This window comes from Amphichorda felina (assembly GCF_050947745.1).
Source record: "Amphichorda felina strain 45539 chromosome Unknown scaffold_8, whole genome shotgun sequence".
Lineage (NCBI taxonomy): Eukaryota > Fungi > Ascomycota > Sordariomycetes > Hypocreales > Bionectriaceae > Amphichorda > Amphichorda felina.
The window spans coordinates 1,643,674-1,668,720 of NW_028145042.1; the positions used below are offsets into that span (position 1 = coordinate 1,643,674).

At 56.0% G+C, this 25,047-nt stretch overlaps 7 protein-coding genes across 7 annotated transcripts; 3 read left to right on the forward strand and 4 right to left on the reverse strand.

Moving 5' to 3' along the window:
• Positions 1 to 7,650: 7,650 nt before the first annotated feature.
• ACO1O0_008171 (DUF2841 domain-containing protein) lies at positions 7,651 to 9,482 on the forward strand (the record flags this gene model as incomplete). The annotated part of the gene is made up of 4 exons (XM_083197537.1): positions 7,651 to 7,852; positions 7,919 to 8,386; positions 8,445 to 8,675; positions 8,740 to 9,482. 4 exons carry the CDS (start codon positions 7,651 to 7,653, stop codon positions 9,480 to 9,482), a joined length of 1,644 nt encoding a protein of 547 aa, XP_083047005.1.
• Positions 9,483 to 11,513: 2,031 nt separating this feature from the next.
• Positions 11,514 to 12,622, reverse strand: CBF1 (basic helix-loop-helix domain-containing protein; the record flags this gene model as incomplete). Its single annotated transcript, XM_083197538.1, has 2 exons — positions 11,514 to 11,851; positions 11,908 to 12,622. 2 exons carry the CDS (start codon positions 12,620 to 12,622, stop codon positions 11,514 to 11,516), a joined length of 1,053 nt encoding a protein of 350 aa, XP_083047006.1.
• A 2,249-nt stretch (positions 12,623 to 14,871) lies between these two features.
• Positions 14,872 to 16,239, forward strand: FYV10 (glucose-induced degradation complex subunit FYV10; the record flags this gene model as incomplete). The annotated part of the gene is made up of 3 exons (XM_083197539.1): positions 14,872 to 14,922; positions 14,980 to 15,519; positions 15,595 to 16,239. 3 exons carry the CDS (start codon positions 14,872 to 14,874, stop codon positions 16,237 to 16,239), a joined length of 1,236 nt encoding a protein of 411 aa, XP_083047007.1.
• Positions 16,240 to 16,841: 602 nt separating this feature from the next.
• Positions 16,842 to 18,359, reverse strand: POP2 (CCR4-NOT core DEDD family RNase subunit POP2; the record flags this gene model as incomplete). The annotated part of the gene is made up of 2 exons (XM_083197540.1): positions 16,842 to 17,873; positions 17,931 to 18,359. The coding sequence occupies 2 exons, from the start codon at positions 18,357 to 18,359 to the stop codon at positions 16,842 to 16,844; spliced, it is 1,461 nt and encodes a 486-aa protein (XP_083047008.1).
• Positions 18,360 to 18,937: 578 nt separating this feature from the next.
• Positions 18,938 to 19,557, forward strand: ACO1O0_008175 (NADH-ubiquinone oxidoreductase B12 subunit family-domain-containing protein; the record flags this gene model as incomplete). Its single annotated transcript, XM_083197541.1, has 3 exons — positions 18,938 to 19,161; positions 19,223 to 19,330; positions 19,401 to 19,557. 3 exons carry the CDS (start codon positions 18,938 to 18,940, stop codon positions 19,555 to 19,557), a joined length of 489 nt encoding a protein of 162 aa, XP_083047009.1.
• A 521-nt stretch (positions 19,558 to 20,078) lies between these two features.
• ACO1O0_008176 (uncharacterized protein) lies at positions 20,079 to 21,482 on the reverse strand (the record flags this gene model as incomplete). The annotated part of the gene is made up of 1 exon (XM_083197542.1): positions 20,079 to 21,482. One exon carries the CDS (start codon positions 21,480 to 21,482, stop codon positions 20,079 to 20,081), a length of 1,404 nt encoding a protein of 467 aa, XP_083047010.1.
• Positions 21,483 to 22,838: 1,356 nt separating this feature from the next.
• On the reverse strand, positions 22,839 to 24,435 carry ACO1O0_008177 (uncharacterized protein; the record flags this gene model as incomplete). Its single annotated transcript, XM_083197543.1, has 2 exons — positions 22,839 to 23,604; positions 23,663 to 24,435. The coding sequence occupies 2 exons, from the start codon at positions 24,433 to 24,435 to the stop codon at positions 22,839 to 22,841; spliced, it is 1,539 nt and encodes a 512-aa protein (XP_083047011.1).
• Between the last annotated feature and the right edge of the window lie 612 nt (positions 24,436 to 25,047).

Here is a 25,047-nt window from a genome sequence, read left to right on the forward strand (position 1 = left end):
CTACTAATGTATGTTAAGTTCGTTAGAGTCTAGACGGCACTTTGAAGAACCTATTAGATCTGGATTCGAGAGGGCCTGGGATCGCGTTGCTCACTAGTGAACGTGGCATGTACGAATATAGTAGCATGCACTCCGTAAAGGCCCACTAGATGATAGCTGAACAACCATCAGTCACAACTCACAACCAACAAGGCGCCTGCCATGCGGGTTGTCAATACCTGCAGCAGTTTGCATTCCATGCTTTTTGGCGGGCCGTGATGTGTCTTTGATTTGATCGAATAGCTTGATGCTGTCAGGTTAGGCAACGTTGATGGTGGTAGTAAAGGTGCTGAGGGGCTTCTAAAGCCTGCCAAGTCCCTTTCAGGCCGAGGGCCAACTCCTTTGCGCATCAGTTTGATAAAGGTCGGGGCATCCATACATACTCGTAGTGGGTTGATATTATAAAATGTTGTGTACAAGTAAGAGTCGATCTTATCGGCCGACTGCACGGTTTGACGCCGACCTGCAACGCAACTCGTTCGATATTCACGGTGGTGTAGTTCTCCCGGGGAAACATCAGTTATTTCCGCGAAGGGTTCAATCGCCGTATGAGTCCTTTAGTGAAGGCAAATTCGGGGCAAGCTGCAGACAAACATGACGTGCTGCTTGCGAGTTGCCTGCCGCAGTTCTCATGAGAGGCACCTGCAGCACGCCCTACATTAGCCGTTGTTGTGTATCCGTGCGGACCGTGCCTAGGTAGGTAGTTATGTATCGTAGGTTAGAAGGTACAAACATGGTTCCGTATTGAGGAAGCTAGGTAGTACTTACATACTACTACTTAGGCAGTAATAATACTACTTAATAGTACGTACTCCGTACACCCGTACTTCGTAGTACTATGTACCTAGGTATAGATCTTTTTCTCGGCAGGGACCACCTCTGCACCCATCACAGGTCGTGGTAATGAAAGGTACGGCAATGAGTCCTATTCGATGCCAGTGTGGAACGCAATTTTTGTTGTGCACTATGCACCAAAGCTGTCATGGCCCATCTTCCTCCTCGGTGGAGTCGTTGACCGTAAAGCGCCCTAGACATGTGGAGCGGATTTCATTTTTCATTGTTGGAATAATAAGACGCTCGGCCGTGGCTCGTGGCCTCGTGTTATTATCGAGAATGGAGTTTCGACGTTGCCGTCGGCGACACCGCTGCTAATCTTCCTACCCCCAAAAACCTGGTAGTACGAGGGGTACACGTGCAAGTAGGGACTACTTGGTACAGCAAGCAACACATTACCAGTAGGATCATGAGCATGTTCATAGAGATCTTAGTTGTAGAAAAAAGAAACCTTAGTACTAAGGTAGTATCAGAGATGGCAGGCCGCAGTATGTCGGACCGAGATCTCTATGTGGACAAAATCTTTCGGCTCGAAAGGTGCTCTCGTGACCTGGGCGGCCAAGGCCAAAGGATACTTGGGTGGGCGCCGTGACCGAGTTGTGGAGGAGTGTCTCTGACGGGCCGTGGGTCTCGACTACTACGAGTAGTAGGTAGTAGTAGTAGGTACTCGTAGTACTCGTACGAGTAGAAGCTAACAGAGATGATCATTGATGAGACTAAAAATAAGGCCCGAGCCTTGCCGCGTATTGGTCTGGTCCATTGGGCGGGAAATGGTAAATTTCCCAGGCGAGCTCCAGTCTACAGTTGTTGCTGGCGCTACCTAGCTCCAAGACCAGACTCGAGAGGGAATGGTGCCCGAAGCGTATCCGTCCCCGAGATTACTATAGTGTACATACTCGTACTCGTACGTAGTAGTAAAAGATTGAAAGTAGATAGGTGAAATCGTCCACGATGGAGATGGCCTGTCTGAGAAATGGCAAAGAGAGAGGAGTATTCTTGCCTTCGGAGTTGGAGCTCCTGGGCACTATTAATGCCAGGTATCTTGCGGAGGCATTGATCTGGGCAGGTGCGAGGTACGATACATAATACACATAGCCTACCTACCTACCTAAGGTAGGTATGGTCTTGCTATTACTCGTGGGCAGCCTGGAAGCAGCGAGGTGTTTTAGGGCAGGGAAGGCACGGAGTCCGGAACTCACTGATGATCCGGATCGAGAGAAAACCTTAGACAAGCGTAGGAGCGAGAAGAAATTTGCTTCGTCATCCTCCAACAACTCGAAAAATGCAATTCCAGCGATGCACAACATGGCGCTACGTTTCTGACTTTCTGGACGGTGATCCTGGTTGGGGATGATGAGCCTCCCTTGAATGGACACTGCTGACTTGAGTCTTCCAGAAAGGTCCTCCCCACGCGGACGAATTCTGGAGTGACACTGGAGACTTTGGCAGCTTGGCTGCTGTGGCTAGGCCGTGGTCCATGCGGGCGCGGTCCACCGTCTGTGTGGAGAACGCCGTTGACTGGCGGCTCTAAGCCGCTCTAGTTTTCAACTGACAGCCTCCTCCCCTGCCTGTCAAGACTGTCACTGTGTTGTGGGTGGGCAAGGGAAGCCTGTCACCGCCACCCGCCAGACCACCGCTGCTGGAGACCTTTCCCTCCAATTTTGCCAATGTCGAGGAGCGAGTGACACGGCGTCATCTCCGGCAATTGTTGAGCCATAGATGCGATCATACTACATACGAATTCTTACCGGCATGCCACTGGGGTCATTTGAGGATCCAGCTCTGTTTCACCAGTTTTGACAGTCCTTCCGTTCCCGGCAGTCGGTCAAGCCTCTAGAGCCTGGCGTCTTTTGGTATTACATCACGTACGTACGACGAAGCGTGCCCTTGCATGACGACTGGTTCGCTTGCGCCAAACAAGCTTATAACGGCGCTGACGCTTGAAGGAGGCGAAACTGATGCTCGCTCGGTCCCTTCTCATTAAGCGGCCGATGTTGCCTCTTAAGTTTTGCCTGCTTGTTGCTTTTTTCGTTGCTTCTTCACATGCATAAAAACGTTTCAAGTCGTCAACATGCTGGTGGCGCCATGGTTCTCCAAGCCGCGCGGGACGGATCACTTCGAATCGACTCTAATATCTGTGCTTTTTCTTTTTACTAGGTCTCATGGCAACCCCCCCTCCATCCATTCATCCAATGATTCTAGTCTTGTCTGGTTGACCGTTCTCTGTCATCGTCAGGCCGTTGGATTGTTGCCAACCGCCCTGAATCATGGGCCGGCATTTGACGCGCTGCGATCGATCATGTGCAGTTGGATCTCTGGTCAGCGGTGACAGCGATGTAGGACCCCTGCGGGCAGGGCGTGAGTCTGCGAATTTTCCCCGTTGCAGAGGATGGCGTTCCCAGGAGCTCGGGAGACATCGCAAGCCGGCCAAGCTCCAGTCCTTCATCTTGACGGGGAAGTGATACCTCACAATGCCGGTTCCAAGGCAGCGTCGCAGCCATCCTCACTACCGCCGGGGCCCCTGCTGCGTTGGCGGCGGGACCCTGGTCCTATCCCTGTCCATTGCCAACGCCGGTCTCCAGCAGAGAGAGCCATTGCCTGACCACACAAACGGTCGAACACACCCTCACCAATCCGACTGGTAGGGCTCATCAGCCTCCCGTCCACCTTGTGCGTGGTGGTTTGTTCGAATTCAAGTCTCGACTTGTTTACACACACCATCACCTGCCAATGCATTGATGGGAACTCCAGGGCACGTTGATCGCATTGGGGCAAGGGTTCCTTCAAAGATGGCGGAAGAACCTCATCCTGGACTGTGCTTACATGCTTACATCGAAGTACGTGTTCGGATACTCGTAGTACGAGTATATATTATATGCAACCCACTTGAAGTCAGTGAGGCGCTGGCTGTCAATACCTGCCTACATACTCGTAGTAGGTGCGATGCAAAACAACATCGAACGGGAGAGTGAGTGAATGACTACTCGTACAATGAGCACTGTACTCGTACGGGCACCTATTATCAGAACGGCATTAGTACGAGTACTAGTGACGGTAAACTTGACGAGATCTAATACTAGGTACTATTATTACATTGGGGCAAAGATGGCTCTTGACTCTAGTATAGGCGTTGGAGCTTGGGACAAGGTACGTAATACCTAATACCTGGCAGGTGGCTATGGCCCAAGGCGAAAATTGAGAGTTCTGAGTGGAGGAGCCTAACGCATGTCAAACAGCCCGCATAAAACCCACGAGAGGAAACCGAATTCGTACTGTACCATCTCCTACGTCCGCCTGTTCCTTGGATAATATGGTGCTCCTATCACTCCCCAACAATTTTACTACTTATATCATTGTGTGAAGATTGTTGCAGGATGCAGGTGTATCTTTACCAAACGTCAAAGTCAACTGGTGATGAGGTACGTTTGCCCCCTCCCAACGCCGCCTCTACCCGCCATCAACAAGCGTGATAGGCTTTTGGCACCTCTCAGAGTCAAAGCTCAAGTCCCCTACTAGGCACATGTACGAATACTACGGTACGAGTAGCAACAGCGGGAAGCTAGCTGGGCTGAGGCGGATTTCATAGTACGAGTACTCATGGATGTCTTGACGGGATGTCCTACCCGCCCGTTCCGCGAGACCATGACCTAATAATGGGCCACTTCCAATCGGTAAGCCAGATATTACTACCTACTATGTAATTACGATTATCCATCTTGTTAGCTCTTCACTTGTCCTACCCAAGGCTGGGGGTTCACGGCCCTAACCTGCAACAACTCCCACACGTCGCCAGAGGCCTACTCTCGTCGGGTGAAGCTCAGCTTGGTTCCCCAAACGGGCTCAATGAGACCTGGGAAAGTATGGACGCCCATATGTCTGCTGAGGACTGGCGCGCCAGAGTAGCAAGCAAAGGTAGCATCGGAGCACTGTCTGTGACTCCCCTCGCCCCTCCGCGTTCTCTTCCCCTCAGTCTCCCATACCTCCACAGGTCACAAGTATTAATCTACGTATGATACTACTATATATGTATGGAGTACTCCGTACAAATATTCGTACAAATATCCGAACAGAGCAGTGATAAGGCACGTACTCGTATGCATCTGCATCACCTCCTGTCAACCTCCACCACAAGTCTATAGTACCCAGAGTCCACCACTCCACCACTCCACCACTCCACCACCTCTCCATCTTCAACCCCTGCACCCTGTCAGCGAGACCAACCAGGTTGTCAGGGCCGGCAGACACCCGTATCCGCTCCTGGTGGTGGTGCTGTTGTCACCTGTCCAGGACAGGAATAAGACCGCTCTTTGCGCGGCCAGCCTGCCGGGCACCATCCTATCATACGGTACCATCTATACTCGTATGTGCGTTCCGCTCTTCGGCCTGTCTGGTTCCTAGTAGTCATCCATACCATCGCAGCTGTATGGCCGGCAGCCTGTCGCTTGCCGCTCCGTCCCTGTCTGCGCATCGCCGGCCTGTTGCATCGTTCTCTTTCTCTCCCCGTCCTGACGACAACCACCTCGCTTCCATCCCCATCAGTCCCTGTTTCCTCCCAGCCATCACTGCCACAGTGCCACCCTCGTCGTGTCCAGGGTCCTGGGCAGCATAATACCAGGGCATTGGGCCCCGAGCGCAGACTCTGAGATATTGAAAGCGGGCCCCATCCGTCTAACTCGTGCATTGGCCTGGTATTCTCACCAAGTACTCGTGCTATTGCGGAGTACGGAGTACTTCGCACGGGCACACACAGTGGTACGGGACTCAAAACTCACCGTGCCGGCGCGGCCTTTCACCCCGGCTCCCGGCTCTCCCAGGTTCCCAGGTTCCCAGGCTCCCAGGCTCCCAGGCTCCCAGGGCTCTGACTACGAACACCTAGTCGAGCCGACAAAGTAAAGTGGCTTGTTACGTCTGACTGGCTGGGTTCGGGGAGACAGGCCAACTGCTCAACCCATCAACCAATTCGCCGCATAATATTACCACACCGGCGTTTGTCTTCTTCTTCCCGTCGCCCCTGGCTCAACTCGCAGCCAGCTAAGCAAGCCTCAACTCCCCCGTATTATAGCCTCCGTAGGCCATCAAGACGTTTTTGATTCTTTCTCGATCACAGAACATCGAGGAACCGACCGCCCAGTTCGAGGGCTCACCGCCGCATTTCGCCCGCCATTCCTTCAGAGGGTCTACTCTGCTCTAATACTCGCACTCGATTCCCTGGCTTCATTCCAAGGGCGTTCTTTCTTCCGGACCAGCTCCTGGCCAGGAAGTGACCGTTGACCCCGGGTTCTCCCACCACCTTGGGTCCAGTCACCTTCCACCGCCATCTATCGCGGAAGGCTACTTGGCTGCCCTGCCTGGACATCCTGGGACACCAACAGGCAGTTTCTCACAGTCCCTCACAGTCACGATCCAGCCCCCCGTCAGGACTGTCACTGACCAACCGTTGGCGGAGAGGTCTGCTGCTCCCCCATGTCCCGTTCTTTCAAAAATTGACCTCTTCCGTCTTCCCGTCATCCTCTTACCCTTTGGCCTCTACACCCGCCACGGCACCTAGTATTACACCTAGTATTACGGGTATTATTATTACGGAGTATCAGTATATCTCTTCCCACTCTTATCCCGTCGGGATCCCCACACTAAGCCCGCGTCCACCCCAAAGCATCCTCGCACTCCCGGAGGCAACTCTGCAAGCATCCTGCTCCGGGTCACTTTTTATTAGTCAGGAAGTTCACTCTTGGTCCTTGGCTACCACAGATACGTCGGGGGACTTTCCTCCATCTGACTTGCGTTTGGGGCTTTGGGGCGCTAGTTCGGCAGCAGCCCGTGCGAGACTTGGAGCACGTTCCCGCTCGGCCCCCTTGAGCATCTCAACAGTGACCACTGGCGAATGCACCACCAGACCAGTTCGGCACCCGCACCTCCTCCTCGTCAAGCAGTGGCACGAGCCGGCCGTTGCACCGTCGATTTTCCAGAGCTGGAATTTTGATAACCCCACCCTCGCGCAAACCTGGCACCCGCTCACATCACACGGCAGGGTCCAGCACACATCACACACCTTCAACACGCCCCCTCGGATTCCAGCCTGTCACGGCATGCGAGAGCCGTGCCCTTTGGCAGAAGCACCCCATACGATTTGCGCACCCGTTAGCCTCACGACTGTTCCGCCTTGATCGATTGTACTTGATCCACGGCCTGCCACGGCCTGCCACGACCTGCCACGACCTGCCACGACCTGCTCCTCGCCCTTGTCGTCTTCTGGACACCTCTCGGCCGTCGGCACCTGGGTAACTAGTACTAACTTCTGCCACCACGACGCTGTAAGACAGCACCTATCCCAGCCTGTCTTGGTCCCATACGCTCAGCTGTCTTACTCCCCTCCATAGACGCATGTCGTACAGCTTGCCTTCGCCTAATCCTCTCGACCGACGTCGCTAGGCACTCTTGGCTCCTCCCAACCCTGCTTTATATACAGAGACCTTTGGTCCTTCCACCGAATTGCCGCTGTTGGGCATTCGCAGGGACACCAGGTAGTTGACACATCTTACACCACCGTGCCACCACTGCGATCGATGCTGACTGGAACATCGCAGAATCAGAAGTCCGCCATGGTGCAAGAGTGGCCACGGGACTCGGTCCCCCGGCACCAGTCCTACTCCCAGCCTCGGTACCATGCCGAGCCTTTTGACCAGAGGCGATACTACGATGGGCCCGAAAACATCCGTCATCCTCCCATGGTGAGAGAAGATCCCGTCACCAGTTTCAGCTACTAGAGTAGAGGCTGACATGTCTGGACCAATAAAGGCCATTGACCAAGCACTACGGTCGCACTGCGGCATCTCGGGAAAACAGTACTTTGTTGCCGTGATATTGGAGGATGGTACTCCGGCAACGTTCTTTAGCCCCGGCCAGAAGTTGAACGACAATGTTGTCCACCAGTTCTTCAATCCCAGGAAATTCCAGGAGATTGCAGGCCAGCTTGACGCGGGTGAGCATGGGCAATATATAGCATGTGACCGGCCAAGGCGGAGGACTAACTCGCCCGACTCAACAGTTCCCAGCCAGACGTTGAACGACTTTCACCTGGACGGCAATCCCTACTCGCGAGCGGGTTATGGTAGTAACCGATATGTCGGGTCGGATCGAAGACGCATGCCCGGAGGCGACGATGGCGATGACGGAGACGGTCTGCCACCACGATCCGGTCGCAAGCGGCAACGACCGCGGCATCCCATTGGCGACGACGACGATATCCCCGTCCCCGTGATGCACCGGAGGAGGATCAGGGTGCAGGACTCCCAGGCGCTATGGAACTTCTATGACCAGCGCTTCAAGAGCTGCCAGCAGTCCGCATGCAAGCTCATCGCCAAAGCATGGGTCAAGGCCGTCGAGCCCAAGAAGCAGTCGACGCACCCGTATACGGGCAGTGACGAGAAGGCGCCGGGCTGGTGGCCAAAGCCGTGGGGGACGACCAAGGAGGACAAGGTTCGACACAAGGAGCCCGACCACTTGTACAAACGAGGTGAGAGGCTGCCTCCCACGCCCTTGATGGTCCCACCCTTGTCTAACACCTAGCTCAGAACGTGTCCATCTTCTCAATCACATCCTCAGCCTTGTCGTGGAGCCAAACGAGAAGCAGCACCGCGACATCCAGAAGCTGCAGCTGAACGTTAAGAAACTCGAGGAGTGCACCAACGAGGCGCTGTCCGGGTTCTACGCCGAAAGCTCCACGAATGCGAGCAAGAAGCAGTTTCTAAACGAGATATTCAAGGTTGCCAAACAGCAAGAGCGGTACAAGAACGGCGAAATTGGTAAGAAAGCGACTCCTTTCTTGGGCAAGGGGCGATCCACAAAGCTGACGCTATCGACACCAAGACGGTGCCGTCGAGGTATATGTCCTCGACAGCGATAGGGGTACCTTGGATGATCACACGTCCGAGAATGACGGCAACTCCTTTTCACGCGACGATGACGAGCCAAACGCGTCGCCATCCACGCGGTCCACGGCGGCGACTCAGGGCTTCCTCCATACGCCGAACACTGGACATAGCCCAGCCACAAACCCCCACAGCGGCTCGTTCCTGAACGAGCTGCCCATGCGTGGATCACAACAGCACCCACCGTCTGCTGTGCTACAAGATATGGGCTCCCACCATCACGGGTTCGTGGAAAACGGCATTCCGGTCAATGCACCTGGCGCAAATCTGGGGGTGGACATGGTCCCGAGTCCCCAGGACGCGAGCCGGAGGCCGTCTGTTTACAGCGACTACGGGGGCGTTGGCAACAACAGCATGTACACGCAACACTGGCAACCCCCAACGACATCCTCTGATGCGCAGTCTCTCTACGCCAATCAAACGAATTCCCAGCCACAGCCCTTCGTTCAGCCGGTCTCCGTCAACCATCCTCAGTCCTACGTCCCTAGCACGTTTGTTGAGACTATGCCTCGCCAGGGGTATGACCCCAACCACAACCAGATATTCCGTGCAGGAGACGTCGCCCAGGCGCCCGTGAACCAGCAGCCAGGGTACAACTACTTGCCCAACGACGGACGGGGAATGCCGGCGTTGCCGGGGGTCTCCGAGGTGATGGACTCGGTCCCTCGTGGGCACATGTAACAGCCTCATCCCATGGCGACTTGCTCTTGGGAATCATGTGCATTATGTTTTATTTTTTTCTTTTCCAGCACACGCTACATCGGACGCTATGCTCTTTTGCAGCATACGATACCCTCGTCGATAAAGAATCGCAGTCTAGGTGGTTTTCTGATTTCTACGTCAGCAGCAAATGCACCGGCAGGGAGTTAAGTTTGTTAACCTTTTTTTTTTTTTTTTTAGTCCAAGACTGGTCTAATCCATCTGTGTGTGGCTATCTGCTTCTTTCTTCCTTTCGCGAGTTTCGAGGTGGCGTCTCTATTTTTCCTGCTTTGGTAGATTCATATTGCACGGTGGCAGTTCTTCTTTTCCCATCATGGCAACTGGTGTCACACATAGATCAAAGTTGGATACCGGCCGGCATACTCTTTTTTTCCCAGTATTATGTTGAAAAGGCAAAGAGGGGGGGGAGGGCGGGGGGCGGTAGAGTGACTCTCGGGCGCCTCTAGCGAAAAGGGGTTCGTTAGATGAGGCGGTAGTAGGTTACTCTCCTTGACGATTTTTTCCTGTATTCTTTTTTGGTTTACGAAGCTCTTGATTTTTTTGTCCTTGATTTCGCATTGCCTCGGGTCTCTGCTTTGAATAGGAGAAGAGACAGGATAACCTGAGGATCATTGGGTCGGCGGTCTGTTTTTCTGTTGCAATTCTGGTTCCCGATTTATCGGCAGCTTGTGTCTGTTTCCCCCTTTCTCTTTTCTCTCATCTCCGTCTCTCTTCAAACGAACATTGAATGACCTCGTTACATGGCCGGCTGGGGCGAGCAATTGTTATACTTTAACGCTTTACGAAACCAACAAGTCATTGGTACCACAGAAGAGGTTATGGGAGGCCCTTGTGTGTTTTCAACGCCATGTGTACGTCTCCAGTTCCGGAGATGGTTGCGCTGGGTCCTGTTAATAGTGAGCGGCACAGCTACCAATACAACCCATGTGCATGATGCTTTGTTTTGTTGCAACACGTCCTCGGCCCCTGTGATGAAGCCCACCGCCAATACCGTCTGCGTCTCGTTTCCCGCCCGAGGAATCGAGCATGCACCCCACGGTCATCCAAGCATTCAAACGGTTTATTATGGTGTCCAAACATGACACCCGGCAGGCAGGGGTCCACGAGTGGCGGCAGGCAACCGACATCACGCAGCTGTCTGCAGGTAGCCGACGGGGAAGCACGGCTGAGGAGCCTGAGAGGGTGCGGAACAGGAAAAAAGAAGAAGAAGATGCTCGTTGTGCACACTCCCCACGAACGACTAATACGAATCCATCCGAACCAGCCGCCTCTCTGCGTCAATACTACCCGTAGGTCACTGCAGGCATGTCGCGAGTACCTACATGCTTTGTGCGTACATGTCAAAACGTTCCCTGCGTGTTATCCCCCAACTGAAGTGGGCTGGAGACGAGTTGGTTGTCCTACGGGTGGAAGAAAGGGGAAATGTTGCATGAAGCATTTGTCGAGCCAACGATCCAGCTGGGGGCAGGGCTTATTATTATCTTCCCACTTTACGACTCCGTTGGTGACGGACATGTGATACGCATGCAATGCAAGTGAGGGACATGGGGGTGATACCCGTACGAATCAAGTCGATTCTGGTCAAAACCGTGTTGGGTGCGCGCTCAATCGTACATAATAGTAGACCGTCTGTTACCCCTTCTCTCCACGAATCTCTGTCCCCAAACGCCAAGCTGCCCAAAGTACAGTCCAAAAATCATGACCCTCCAACCCAAGAGAAGCCGCAGTCTACCCCACGCTGCGATCTGCACGCGGGAGGTGACATAGCTGATGTGCGCAAAGGCATCAAGGGCCCGGGGGGACAGGCGCTACCGCCGCACAACACCGTGAACAATAAGCGATTACTAGTTCAAGTTGATTGGGGGTTCAAACAAGGTAAAACCCAGCCAAAGATGGTAGGAAAAAATCAGGATCGGCCAGAACGGGCAGAACGGGAAGTCATCGCTCAAACCCTCCCTTCCCTAAGAACAATGGCCTTGCTGCGTCAAGCTCCTAGCTCGGCTGCTCGACATTGCCTGCTTCCTCCTTGGGCTGTGGCGGCTCAAGGCCGGCGTTCTGTGCCACCCTCTTCCAGGTCTCAAGTTCACGGTACAGCCTCTCGCACTCCTGCTTCAGCTTATCGTTCGACGTGCTCAGCTCTGTTATAGCCTGCTCCGTAAGCAGCTTCTCAAGTGTCCACTTCTCGATATTCTGCTGTTCGTTCTCCTTTAGTTGAACAATAAAGTGGCACGCCCGCTGCAAAATCGAACCCTTGTTCTTCTCGCATCCCGGAACAATCTTGGCGAGCTCGTTGATGCCCTCGTTGATGGTCTCACGGCGGCGGCGCTCCACTGAAGATGGGTTAGACCCGGTGCTAGAGATTTCTATCTGATACAATGTGGCCTACCTTCTTTGTGGTTATCTTTTCGCATCTTGTGCCACTCCTCGGAACCGACGGTTGGCTTCGGGTGCGGTGGTGAGGCCCCGCCAGAGAAGCGCGTGGGCTGCGGTACTCCGTTGGTGCCTAGCTGATGGCTGGGATGAATCGCCTGCGGCTGCTCATCCGTCATGCCCTCTGGCTGTTGTTGGTCATGCTGCGGTGGCGGTTGCTGCTGCTGCTGCTGCTGCTGCTGTTGAGGCTGGGGCTGGGGCTGGGTTTGCGGTTGCGACTGTGACTGCTGTGGTTGCTGTTGGTGCTGGGTGACGTCTGGAGTATTGAAGGAGTTGTCATGGTTGTGTTCCGCAGCCTCGGCTGCAGCTTGCGCAGCAAACTGTTCCTCTGTTGATGGGGGCACATGAAGGGTTGGGTACATGCTTAGGGCAGCCTGGGCTGTACTTGTTGCAGAAGCAGGGTCGGCAGCCTCAGAACCCTCCTGAGTCGCTTGCTGAAGGGCATTGAAGTCGGCGACATTGACCCCATTGGCGGCGGCCGCTTCGGTAGCCTGGATGGCACTCTCGATGTATGCCGCGGTGTCGCCGGGAGTCACGGACATGTTAGCCGGCGGAGCAGCGCGTTTCGCACGCTGCTGAGAAGGGCTCTCGGGATCCCGCTTCCTCTTCTGCCCTGGCGACCCCGGCAGGTTGGAGAGCTCCGGCTGCTCAGTCATGACTGGGTCGCTCATGGTCGCAGGTTTGTGATGATGGTGGTCAAGACCCGATGAAGTGTTTGTGTCCAGAGTTGGCAGTTTCCAAACAGATGGTCAATGCAAGAACTAGTGGAGATGGATGTTAGTCGCGGTGGTCGAGTTTACTCGAGTTGAACAGGTCGCAGAATCTCTAGGAAGCTTTGGGGGGCTGAGGGGCACTGGCGCCTGCCATGTAATTGCTTCAGCCTCTTCTTTGAGACCGTCCGGCGCCTCAGGTTTTGAGGCTTGTTGAAATGCCACGGAAGGTGAAGACTCAGAAGATAGAGTACCACTTGGCAGTCAGAGCGGATGAAGCGCGCAAACTCGACTTTGGCGTCATTTAACGAAGCATACTGCTGCGCAGGCATGAGCTACAGAGGGCAGCGGGGGGGCAGAAAACGACAAGGGCGACGTGGTGGCGTCCCCATTATGATGATGGCTCACTCGAGGCCAAGGCTGTGACACGTTGGTGGGATGTTGTCACGGTCGCCGTCACGACTTGCTCCGGTCGTGATTCGCCAGCGACAGCAACACACAAGCGTGATTCAGTCAATGTGCGTCGAACAGCCAGGGTACGAGGCAAGGTGAGGATGGCAGCCGTGGGGAGAAGCAGGTGACGATGACAATAGCCACGATGCGTCGATGGGTCTGAGCTCCGATGGCTGCGCGAGGTGCAGAGCAGACGGCAGACGCGATGGACGCGAATGAGGCGGCTCAATTGGCCCCGTGTATGGCATGCGTCGCGAAAACAATAGTAGTGATGATGGTGGATTATGGGTGCAGCGGATGAAGCGCCGTGCATGGACACGATGGAAAGCGACATACCTGGCAGATCATGTGCTCTGGGGCCGCGCTCCAGATCACGAGTTTTGAGCGCTCTCACGTGTTTTGCGTGAGCAATCTCGTGATATCGCGCCGGGTACGACACCAAGTAAGTCCAGACGAACCACGACAACCGCGTGGGAGGAAAAAAAAAGCAGAAATTTGTATCGAGGCCCTGAGGCACAAGAGACGCGACGTCCGTCTTTTTACAAAGCCAAATAATTGAAGATGAGCTTAGTCGTTGCGACACATGAGAGTTGAGCTGGGACGGGTCACGAGGTAGGTGAGGAGGAGGGAACACGTGAGTGCAGGAGTGGGAGCCGGCTGCTGGGGTCGATAAATAGAGTGCTGGTGCTTGCTCCCTCCAGCCCGTGGTTGGTTGGAGGGGGGGGGGGAGGCAGCGGGTGTGATGCCTTCCTTGGGTGCCAAGCTGCCTCAGGCACCAACAGGCAGCTCAGACATGAGCCGGGCAACAGGCCAATTAGGTGCCCGATCCTGTCACGCCGTCTTGTTCCCTCAACTGCCATTGTTGAGAGATTGTCCAACTTGAGCAGGTACTGTGAGCAGCCCCCAAGTCACGGGGATAGCTTCCAAGTTGGAAAGCGCGGGAATTATTCACGAGGAATTAATGAGCTCTTTCCAAAGTGTTGGGGCTGCACTCTCAGCCTCCTGCACGGCAGAGAAAGGTCTCACTCAAGCCACTTGGGTTGCAAAGGATCGTGCAGACGGATGTTCTGAGTTCCGCATGGTGACAGCATCAAGGTGGACGACCAACAGAGTCAGCTGCCTCAAATTCAACGCCACACACGGCAGAAACATGAAGCACCCTCAGCTCCAAGGCTCGGCTGCGTTTCTGTACTTGTACAACCAACACTGCCTGGCTGACTAATTCATCAATGGCCTTGTCTCTCGGATTCTCACAGCCTGACTGCCGAGTATCGTGCTACTATCTCCACATTCATCTGAACTGATATAAGCGACCTCGCTTATCGGGTGTTGTTATAGTCTGTTGAAGCATTTCCATTCGCAAAACAATAATACAAGCGTAAAGGTGATAGGCACTGCTCCCCGCTCCCTATTCGTACTTATTAACAAGCATATTCCATGTAGTAGCGGGCCGGACGTTGGCCGAGCTCACCAAGTTAATCCGCCCCGCGACAATGTCATCGATAAGGCACCTCACTGGCTACCAGTATCTCCAACGACCACCCATTGCCGTTCTCGGAACCCAACTACGTCAATCAATGTATCAGTGCCACACAACGCATCTTTCCTTCAAGCGATCACTTGAACCACATGTGCCCTGAGCATCATCACTGGGCCGCCTAGATGCTCTACGCATAAGACCTGTTTGCGTATTCGCTTGTCCCCCCCTTCAAACCCAACCCGTTCCCTCGAGCTCCGCATTGTACCCCAACAACACCATGGCCGACCACGAGCACTCGATCATCAAGCACAATGATCATCTCCTCCTCGTTTGTTCAACCCCGTAGCCCTCAACCTAAGCTCCTAGGGCTCACCAACCCCCCCAGGACCAACCGCTCCTCCGCCTGCCCAACGAACTCCTCCGCAAGAACTTCCGCTCCGCCCACTTCACCATTGAGAAGGACACGTCGGCGCTCAAGACGCTGCTCAAGGACTCAGCCACAGCCGCTGTGTCCGGCCGCTCGCCACCCGCTGATGTCCTCAAGAACCTCGACGCCATGATCGCCCGGATGCGCGGCGTCAAACGCAAACTTGCCGCCTATGCCGATGAGGAGGCCCGCCTGCACGACCACGCCGCGGCCCGCGTCCGCCATCTCGACGACCTCTATACCCTCCGCACCGTCGACGATGTCAAGTACGAGGCCTGGAGCCGCCGCCGTCTGGACCGCCTGCTGGCCGACTACATGCTACGGAAGGGCCACTACGGCAGCGCCCGCCAGCTCGCACAGGAGCGTGGTATGGAGAAGCTCGTCGATGTCGATGCGTTTGAGAAGCAGGGCCGCATAGTCCAGGAGCTATTGGCCGGCAGGGTCAATGAGGCCCTAGCTTGGTGTGCCGACAACAAGAAGGAGCTCCGCAAGATGGAGGTACGAATGAGGTTCCCGTTCTCTTCACTCTCAACAGACAACAGTGTATGCTAACTAGACTGAACCCATCTCCAGAGCAAGCTCGAGTTCATGCTCCGCTTCCAGCAGTACATTGAGCTCGTCCGAGAGGGCAGCCAGCCCAAACTTCTCGAGGCCATCGCCCACGCCAAGAAGCACCTGATCCCCTATCGCAGCCAGTACCCGCGTGAGGTTCAACAGGCCTGCGGGCTTCTCGCCGTGCCCCCCACTACCGCGGCCTCGGTCTCATACACCGACCTCTACCGCCCCCGCTGGCGCGAGCTGGCCGACCTCTTCACCAAGACGTACAACACCCTGCTCTCCCTCCCCGATACCCCCCTCCTACACATCGCCCTCTCCTCCGGCCTCTCCGCCCTCAAGACGCCCGCCTGCCACGCCCACCCGCCCCCGGACAGTCCTGCTGCTGCCGCTGCCGCTGCCACCGCTGTGGAAAACACGCGCGGCATCTGCCCCATCTGCTCCGCCGAGCTCAACGAGCTGGCCGCCCACGTGCCCTACGCACACCACACCAAGAGCCACGTCCAGCCCGACTTGGTCATGCTGCCCAGCGGTAGGACGCGCGGCAAGCAGACGCTGCTCGACGAGGCTAAGAAGGCGGGGCTGGACGCCGGTTGGGTCATGGACACGCTGAGCGACGAGCTCGTTGCCGTCGACGAGCTGAAGAAGGTGTATATTACGTGAGGATGTTATGGGACGAATGCTCTCGTTACGAGCAGAAGGAAAGGGAAGTCACTTGAGTTTGAACGAGGACATTGCATTAGCGTTGGTCTTTTTCTTCTTCTTTTTAACCAGTTGGTATTAACAGCAGGCATTACTTTGGTGTTGGGGTTCACATGGCATTAGCATCGGGACACATCTGGGAAGACAGAATAGCAATTTCCCAAATCAGAAAATCATTTATGAACTACCTTTACCGGGAGCTCCCATGCCATCCGCTCCGTGGTGCCAGTGGACGATGCTACAGTACAAACAGATACACGGGAGTGGCCGACCTGCCATGGAAACATTAGGAATACAAAAGCGTCAACGCGCAATCCTAATCCGCCGCAGCCGTCTGACCAGTCTTCTCTGCTATCCGCCCGAAAACTCCCCTTTATACTACTACGCCCCCAGCCCTGGTGTCCCGCCGTTTGATTCGAAACGCAGACGTCAATTCCAGAAAGCCAAAGACTTGCAAGTAACAGGCCATGCCGGGCCCAACTCTATCCGTCCCAAAAGCGCAGCAAGTCAAACAACTACCGTCTCCAGCCATCCGATGTAAATCGACGCTGATCAGGGGCTTCCTACCTATTGTTGCCCGTAAATGCAAAGTTGCCGAATACCCCACCGCCGCCTCCTGGAGTCATGGGACCCATCTGGGCCAGGCCATTAGTATTGTGGCTCTGCGCGGCGGGCGTGGTCGCCAAACCGACGGTCCCAGTGTTGGGTGTGCTAGGTCCTCCGTTAGGCCCATGGCCGTGATCACCCGGCCCGCCTTGCCCCATCATGGGCATGCTCATGCCAGCATCAGGGACACCCAGGCCCCAGACCTTGCCAATGTGTTCGTCGGGGATCTCGCCGTTGTAAATCTTGTCGCGCATCTGGAAGAAGACCTTCCCAGTAAGGAGGGAGTCTGATCCTGCCTGATGTGCCGACCCAACACGCTTAATCTTGAGTGTCTCAGCGATATTTTCCAGACCAGACTTGTGCTCAAACTTCTGCAAAATCTCGACAGTGGTGGGGTCACTCGGTGTCGTGATCCCTGAGTTGAGAAGTTTGATGGCGTGTTTCATCAGGTGCTTCACGTCGTAGGTCCTAGGGAAGTAAAGCTTCATCTTGTGGTCAAAATCCACCTCGTCATTAGGGAGGGGCGTGCAGATCAGCAACTTGGTAAGGTACCCAAAGTCGTACCCCCCATGGAATGATATCCACTTGACGTTATTGAAGCACACCAGACCTGAAGGAATGAGCAACGCGGCAAAGTCGTGGGGGTCGATGCCATCGCGCTCCAGCATATTAAAGTCGATACCAGCCGTCTGCAGGGACTCGATGGACTTCTCGTTGTACATGTCGTCTGTGAGGGAGAATTTGAAGTTGAACTGCCACGAGCAAGGGAAAGCCTGGTTTCCCTGTCTCCGGTTACCCATCCCTAGGTCCATATCGGCGCCAGACTGTGGCCGCGCCGGAGGGCATTCGCCATCCTCGTTGAATAGTGTCAGCCCGATCTGGATCACTTTGAGCATATCGACATTTGTCCGGAGACATTGGTAGTGATAGTCGCTCTTCCCCCTGAATGCGCCCATTGGCCGCGAAACGACGCCGGGGAACTCGGTATCCTGGAGGGCAGGTCAGCAAACCACGTACTCCGCCAAAACACACCCGTTTCATCTTACCATAGCAATATATGGATATCTATCCACCAGGTCTCTTAATACGGCCATCTCCTCGTGCAGGTTGTGCTTCCAGACTTCCCGTATCCTCCCCCTATTCCCGTGTTGCCTCAGCGGCTGGTGATCAGTCAGTCCGTGGTGCACCTGACCCCCGTGGTGCGGAGGTTGCATCGCCCCTGCTCCAGGTCCATGCGCGAACCCCATGCGGGCGCTCTGGCTGCCAAACCCCGAATCCGGAAACCCTGCCCCAGGTCCATTCAGCCCAGCGGCGCCAAACGCATTTGCGTTGGCCCCAGAGAAAGGGCCCATCTGGGCGTTGGCGCTGAGGTACTGGTTCGCTCCGAGAGGTCCGCCCTGCGGCTGGCCATGGGATGGGAAGCCGGGCTGGGGGAACGGCGCACCAGCGCCGAATCCCCGTAGTTGTGGTGGCATGTAGAATGCTTCTGTATTGCTGGCGGACAGCAAACCCGCTGGGAGGTGGTATGGTTTCCCAGGGGATGGCGGGGTGTTGCGGCGGGGAACCTGGTGACGGTCGTCCCTATTCTGTTGTTGATCTGTACTGCCAGATTGTGTCGGCTGAGGGTTACGGTGGTGAGCCGGCCGTCGGTTCGAATGCGGGCGAGGAGCGCTGTAGCCAAATGATTCCGGTCCGGAAGGAGGGACGTAGGGGCTTGCTTGGGGGTTGAACCGCTTCTAACGCGTTTTGGGCTTCTGGTTGTCGTTATTATTGTCGCGATTACGGGTCATTGGGTCGACCGAATCCGCGCGGTTTGGGGAGGCAGCTTGTCGTCGTCGTCGTCGTCGTCGTTCTCGTTGGAAGGTGGCGGCGAAGGCGGCGTCGTTGTCAGGCAGGGATGTGGCCAGGCGAAGATGCGGGTTGTAGAATACGGTACGCTGGGGGAAAAGCTTTGCAATCTAGTCCGGCAGCCAAACGAGATGGGCGGTTGCGTCGAGTCGGGCAGCTAAGAATTACTTGGTGTACGATGGAAGAGACGGGAGACCTTTCGACAATGACCACCACATCAATAGAGGATGGAGGTTGGGGCAAAGAGGCTGCCCTGCCGCTGGGACCTTCTAGTGGTCCGTGCACAGCCTCGTCGGAGCCTCTGTGCTACTTTGTTCCGGCGTTCCCCAAACCGCACGACGACGTTCCTGCCGCTGTTGTCAATCACAACGAAATCACCCCATTGAGCTCAGCGCCCAACCGCTCAGCCGGCAAGATGCTTCCCACGAGGTGCGTGATGTTCCTCCCGACTACCCATTGACCAGCGCTGACGACGGGTCCGCGCCAACAGGATACTACGAGCCGCCCACGGGGGCCCCAAGCCTAACATCACCGGCTTCAACATGCGGGCCTTCAAGGCCTCTGCCGGCCAGCCGAGATACGACCCCTGGGAGCGCACGTGCGTTTCCCTCTCTACCGGAGCTGTACACCGAACTTTTGGGAGCAAGCTAGCTGACGCAATCCTGCAGCGAGGCCTGGCGGTACGAGGGCCCCTTCACCCGGTGGAACCGATTCAAGGGCGGCCTTCCCGGCCTGGGAACCGCTTCGGTCGCTTTCGCCGGATACTGCGCCTACGAATACTTCTTTCTCGAGGACGAGCACCACCATGGCGAGGCCCACCACTAAGGGTGGATGAGTAGTATGGGGGATGGGGGATGGGGGATGTCGTTAGAAGGGCGGGTGGGGGAGGAGGATTGTACAAATATGTCGCCAGCCGCGTCGATGGCCATTTCCTTTGGCTTTGGAGCCGATCAATAGACTTGATCAAGCAGTTTTATCCGTGCTTGCGTGGCAGATTATTGTGTCAATAAGAGGCGCATACGGCGATTGGGGATGCGTTGAGGGATAACCCAACGCCAGAAGGAATGTGTAGAGTTTGGGCGCCACACCAAAATCAATTATCTCTTTTGTTGAAACAGGCCAACTATGTCACGAATGGAAGTTGCTGAATGAATATTGTTCTAAGATTTCAAAAGCCGTTCGCCAATTTCTCTGAAAGCATTTCATGCTTCGCACTGTCAACTCCGAAAATGATGCAATAATCCCAACCCGAGGAGAGAGATACCCAATGCTCTCCTAACGCCAAAGAGATGGGTATATCCCCGATGATATCAGTCTCCCCAATGCAATAGTAGTGAGATGGCGCCTTACAAGCCAATGCCGTTCACGGCGTCTAACGCCCCCCCGACAGCAGTCTCCAGCTCACCGACACGCTCCTTCAACCCCTTGTTCTCGTCCTTCAACAAATTTACAGTGTCCCACGCAATGCTGGCATCCTGGCCCTCGCAGTTGCGGCACGAACTCGCGCTTCGCGAGTCAGCATCCATCGACGCATCCCCGGATATCCCCTTGAACAACTTCTGGAACGTGTTCATCTGCGCTTGCGGCTGCCTCTGCTGCTGCTGCTGCTGCTGCTGCTGCTGAGACGATGTCGGCGGAGGCGGCCTCGGCATGCGCGGGGCCACAATGAGCGGAGTCGTCCTGATCTGCGGCAGGGGCGGCTCAACTGGGCTGATGTCGGTCAGGATGGTCGCGTTGGTCGGGCTGCGTGATCGCGAGAAGACGCTAGCCTCTTCAGCGCTCTCCTCGTCCGTGTCGAAGCCCATGTCCGACCTCGTCGTGCCGCCGCTGCGGCGCCACTTGCGTCGCCTGCGGCACTGGTCCTCCTCGACGCCCAGGTCCTCGGACACGGATGACCCCTCGGACAGCGACGTGGGCTTGTCGCGGGCCTCTTGGCGCTCGTCCTGCCGCAGCAGCTTCTCCCGCGCGAGCTCGTCCATGAGCGACAGCATGGCGGCCTCCTGCTCGGCGGCCTTGCGCGCCATGTCCTCGAGCTGCATCCGGAGGTGCTGCATCCTAGTCTCAACCTCCTCCTTCTCGTCGGCCTGGACGCCGCGCTCCGCCTTGAGCTCGTGGTACGCGATGGTGCGCTGCTGGTAGGCGGACTGGAAGCGGTTGAGCAGCCCCGTGGCCGTCTGCTGGAGGTTCTTGAAGGCGGCCGGGGAGAAGGCCTCGCCCTGGGGGCCGGCGGGGAACAGGGCGGCGTCGATGTCGAGATTCATGAGCTCGTCGTCGCGAGGGACGGATACGGGCGACGATGCCGTCGAGGCCTTGCCCTTGAACATGGTCGATGCGAAGACGGCAAAGCGGGAGCTCCCTACAGTGGGCGGGGATAGGTTCTTTGGCGTCGGGGTTGATGTATCCATCGTCGCGGTCATGGTGTCTTGCTGTAGCTCGTTTCCGCCACTCTTGCGGGCGCGACTCCTCCGGTCGCCAGTAAAAGACATGGCTGTGCGCCCGATGGTGCTGTTGGCAAAGTCTATGACTCCTCGGAAGGTCGGGCCCGCCAGCAGGGCGTCTTCGTTATCGTCGTTGTCGTCGTAGCAGACGGACTGGCGCAGAGGAGATTGTGGGATGGTGGTGGTCGGAGAACCGGGCTCGGTAGGAGCAGCATTGTTGAGATTTCGCCGCGCAGAGCTGGTCTGTTGCTGCTGAAGCTGGTGGTGTTGGTGGCGCCCCTGGACAGGGGACAAGGAGGGTCCATGGTGCATGGCCTGGGTTGTGGTGGTGGTGGTGGCGGCGTGGACACCACCTTGGGCTAGCCTTGGGTGTCGGCCGTTGCGGCGTCGATTGCAGATGGCAGATGGCAGATTGCAGCTTGCAAAGGTGGTCCTAGTCGCCAGCCTGCCAAAGCGCAACGGTCGACAGCTGCTGGGGGCGGGGTCTTGTCTGTAACAGTCTGTTGCTGGCGCTGCCCGGGATGCTCTCAAACACAAGCCGTCAGATCATCCACGACGTTTCATGCGGACTGTGTGCAGATGTTTCATTCAAAGAAGGGGTACGATGTCGATAAGGTTCGCAACTTCGCTCTGGCGCGGTTGACGGAAGAAGCAAGGGGAAGAAAATTAAAGAAAAAAGCAGACTTCAAGCTGCTTGTTGTGGCTTCGAGAGCCCAGCCCAAGCTATTATCGTCGTATTGGACTTGGAGTGGGGGCAGTCACAGCAGTAGGCAGTCGGTCACTGGGCAGTAGGCAGTGAGCTGGGGCTCTGGAATCTACAGCAATGTCTCAATCCGGCCCAATCGCCCAGCTGACAGCTGTGGCATGCATTAAGGAATGTCAATAGTCAGACATGAATGCCTGAGTCGTGACTAGGGGTATTACCTGCGTGATCAGAGGGGATTCCATGGGCATCAGGGAATGGCTGCACCACCGCCACCGCCAGTCTCACTGATCGCAGGAAGGATCTGGAATCCTAGATGATCTCAAAGCACCAAAACCAGGAGTCCAGGGCGGCGGCGGCGGCACGACCCGTTCTTAGAGGTTAGTACTAATAAGTGAGTGAAGGTGGGCTGACTGACATTCGAGAGCCATCAATGATGCAGTTAAAGCTCAGACTTGGGCCTGGAAGTGCTGCTGCCCTTTCCCCACAATAGAAGCTTTGGCTCCATCAACCTTGAGCTTGGTGAAAGGCTGAAAGCCCAGCGGCAACGCCCAAGTCAGAGCTCCGTTGCCACAGCGTTGCAACAGCCAATGTTAGACAGCTGTTTGCAGCCAAAACCGTCCCAGCCATCGCCAGCAGTTTCACTAAACCACCGACTCCCTGTCACTTTCAACTCGGGCTTGAGAGCCGGCTGTATATCAACACCACCAATAAATAAAGATCGTGGTATTCATAATCAACCGAATTTCCCAACGCCAACCCACCGCCTGCCCACATTGCAGATGTATATATCATCATGTTGCTATTCCATGCCATGCAGAACCTCAGTAAACACCTCTAAGCTCTCGCGCCTCCAACCATGATGCGTGCATGTCCCGCATCCCTCATGGGAAACCGAGCAATGGTATGTCGTTCTTTCATCATCCAACATGTCCCTCATCTCCAAAACCAGCAAACAAAGATCCTCATCGAAGCTCAACCGAGGGAAAGAAACGCGGCCCTGCAAAACCCCTTGCCATCACAGACTGAATATCAATATTGCAGCTGGGATCGTGGTGTGAGTTCCACATCTTGAGCAGGATGAAGCGCCCCGACACAGGTGGGTCGAACCGGATAGTACACGTGCTCTTCTTCTTCTCTATGAAGAAACGCGCGTGGGGGGCGAGCAGCTCCCCGCCGACCGCCCGGATCGCTTCCTGCACCGCGTTGGCGTGGGCCTCGGATGCCTCGGTGAGAGACAAGCTCGCGTAGTCGTTCTGGGACCGGTTGCCGAAGCTGAACGAGAGGTCGTCGAAATCGATCCCTGCGGTGTGGAAATCATCCTCTTCCTCGTCGTCTGGGTCGGCATTCTCAAAGGGGAGCGACCCGATGCGGTTGGGAGGGCGGCGGTAGCGGCGAGTGTCGCCATCGCCGTCGTCCTCGTCGCTGCACTCGGTGGAAACACCCACGTTGGGTAGGTTGGATGAGAACTCGGGTGGCATTTGGGCCATGCGGTAATCCTCTTCGTCCCTTCGGTAAAGAGCCGATCTCCTGACTCTCATGGTCGTCATACTGCCGTCCTCATGATGACGAATGGAGTGTATATCGCGAGGAAGTTCCCTGTCGTCATCTCCGTGCCGGGACCAACTAGGATCCCTCATGGTGGGCGCATACTGGATCTGGTACTGTGCCGTGCGGTTTAGAATATCGTCCTGTTTCATGGCCACAAAAACCATGCCTTCACGGATACTGCTGCAAGTCAGCCACTTGTGTTGTACATAAAAACGAAAGCTTCCCAGGCTGTACTAACGGATGAGAGTAGTTCATCGAGGTTGGGCCCTTGATGATGAGCTCCTGCAATGTGAAGGGTGTGGCACCTTGATGGCGCAAGACAATGTTACACCGGTTTCCTTTGGTGCAATAGACTGTGCTGTCGTTTCTGAGGATGTTCTCCGCAGCATGGCAAGAATCGTTGGTGAACATTCCACCGTCGCAGCTCACAATATCCATGCGCAGCTGACCCGCCTCCACTTGGCCGTACTTTCCATATCGGAAAGGCGCAGCTCTAGAGGCGAGCCGATCCGAGTCGAGTTTCCGCCGCTTGCTCCGGCGGCTGTCGTCGTTGAGATCGAGAGGTCGGTGGGGAGGGGGGGAGTTGCTAGGCGGAGCGAGGGCCAAGTTGGTGGGGTTGGTCATTTCCAGGAGCGTCCTGAAGTGGGAGTTGGCCTCGTCACGAGAGCGGTGGTCAAAGTCGTCGAGATTGGACGGCCGGGAATCGGTACTGCGCGAGCTGTTGCTGCGGTCGATGCCGTAGGAATTACCCCAGGCCTGGTCCAGAACCCTCTGGAATTCGGTTATGGTCGAGAGATCTGCGTCGAGGTTGCGGATGCGCTCGGCCCTCCGGGACGCCGTTGGGGTCCAATATCGTGTCTGTGGTCGGCTGGAGGACGTCGGCGACGGGTTGTCACGCTCGCGTTGGGCGGCGAGGGCTCGCAGGGAGGGGAGTCTGGGTAGGGACGGGTAGTCGTCATGGGGCTCGCGCGAGCGCTGGCGGCGCGAATGAGAACCTGACCTGGACGACATGGCGACGATGGGATGCTCCTTGCGAGGTTAGGAGGAGCTAAGTTATGGCGGCGGACTGGCGTCGCTGCCCACCGTCCTCGGAAGGTATAAAGGTTCAAGGAGCAGTGGCGAGGCCGTGGTGCGACGCCACGAATGATCAACGGCCACCCAGAACGTTACCCAGGTCGGCGCCTTGAGAGCGCCCGGTTCAGGTGTCGAGCAGCGGCCTCGAAGCCCCGTGAAACAACAGATTGCTCGGTTGTGAGAGCGAAATACGCCTTGTCGATGGGACACAACTCGGGGGGGACGGGACCAAATGGAATTCGGCCGTTATTTCGACCGACTTGGCAAGTGGTGACAGATAAGTCCTAGCAGGTGACTGGTGCGCCGGGGGCTGCTTTCGGAGTCCAACTTGGTCTCCAAGAATTACGCTCGTAGATTGGCGGTGATGGGATGGGATGCTAGGTCGAGGAAGATGAGAGATGAGGTCGTTGGTGGGGAATGGGTCGAATGAATGGCTGAGTCAAGACCTCAAGGAGGGCCTGGCGCTCTGGATGCCGGTTGAGGTAAAGGACGGGCTCGACGGAGGAGGAATGCGGGATGCCCTGGGCACAGCGCGCTGCCTGCGGGAGG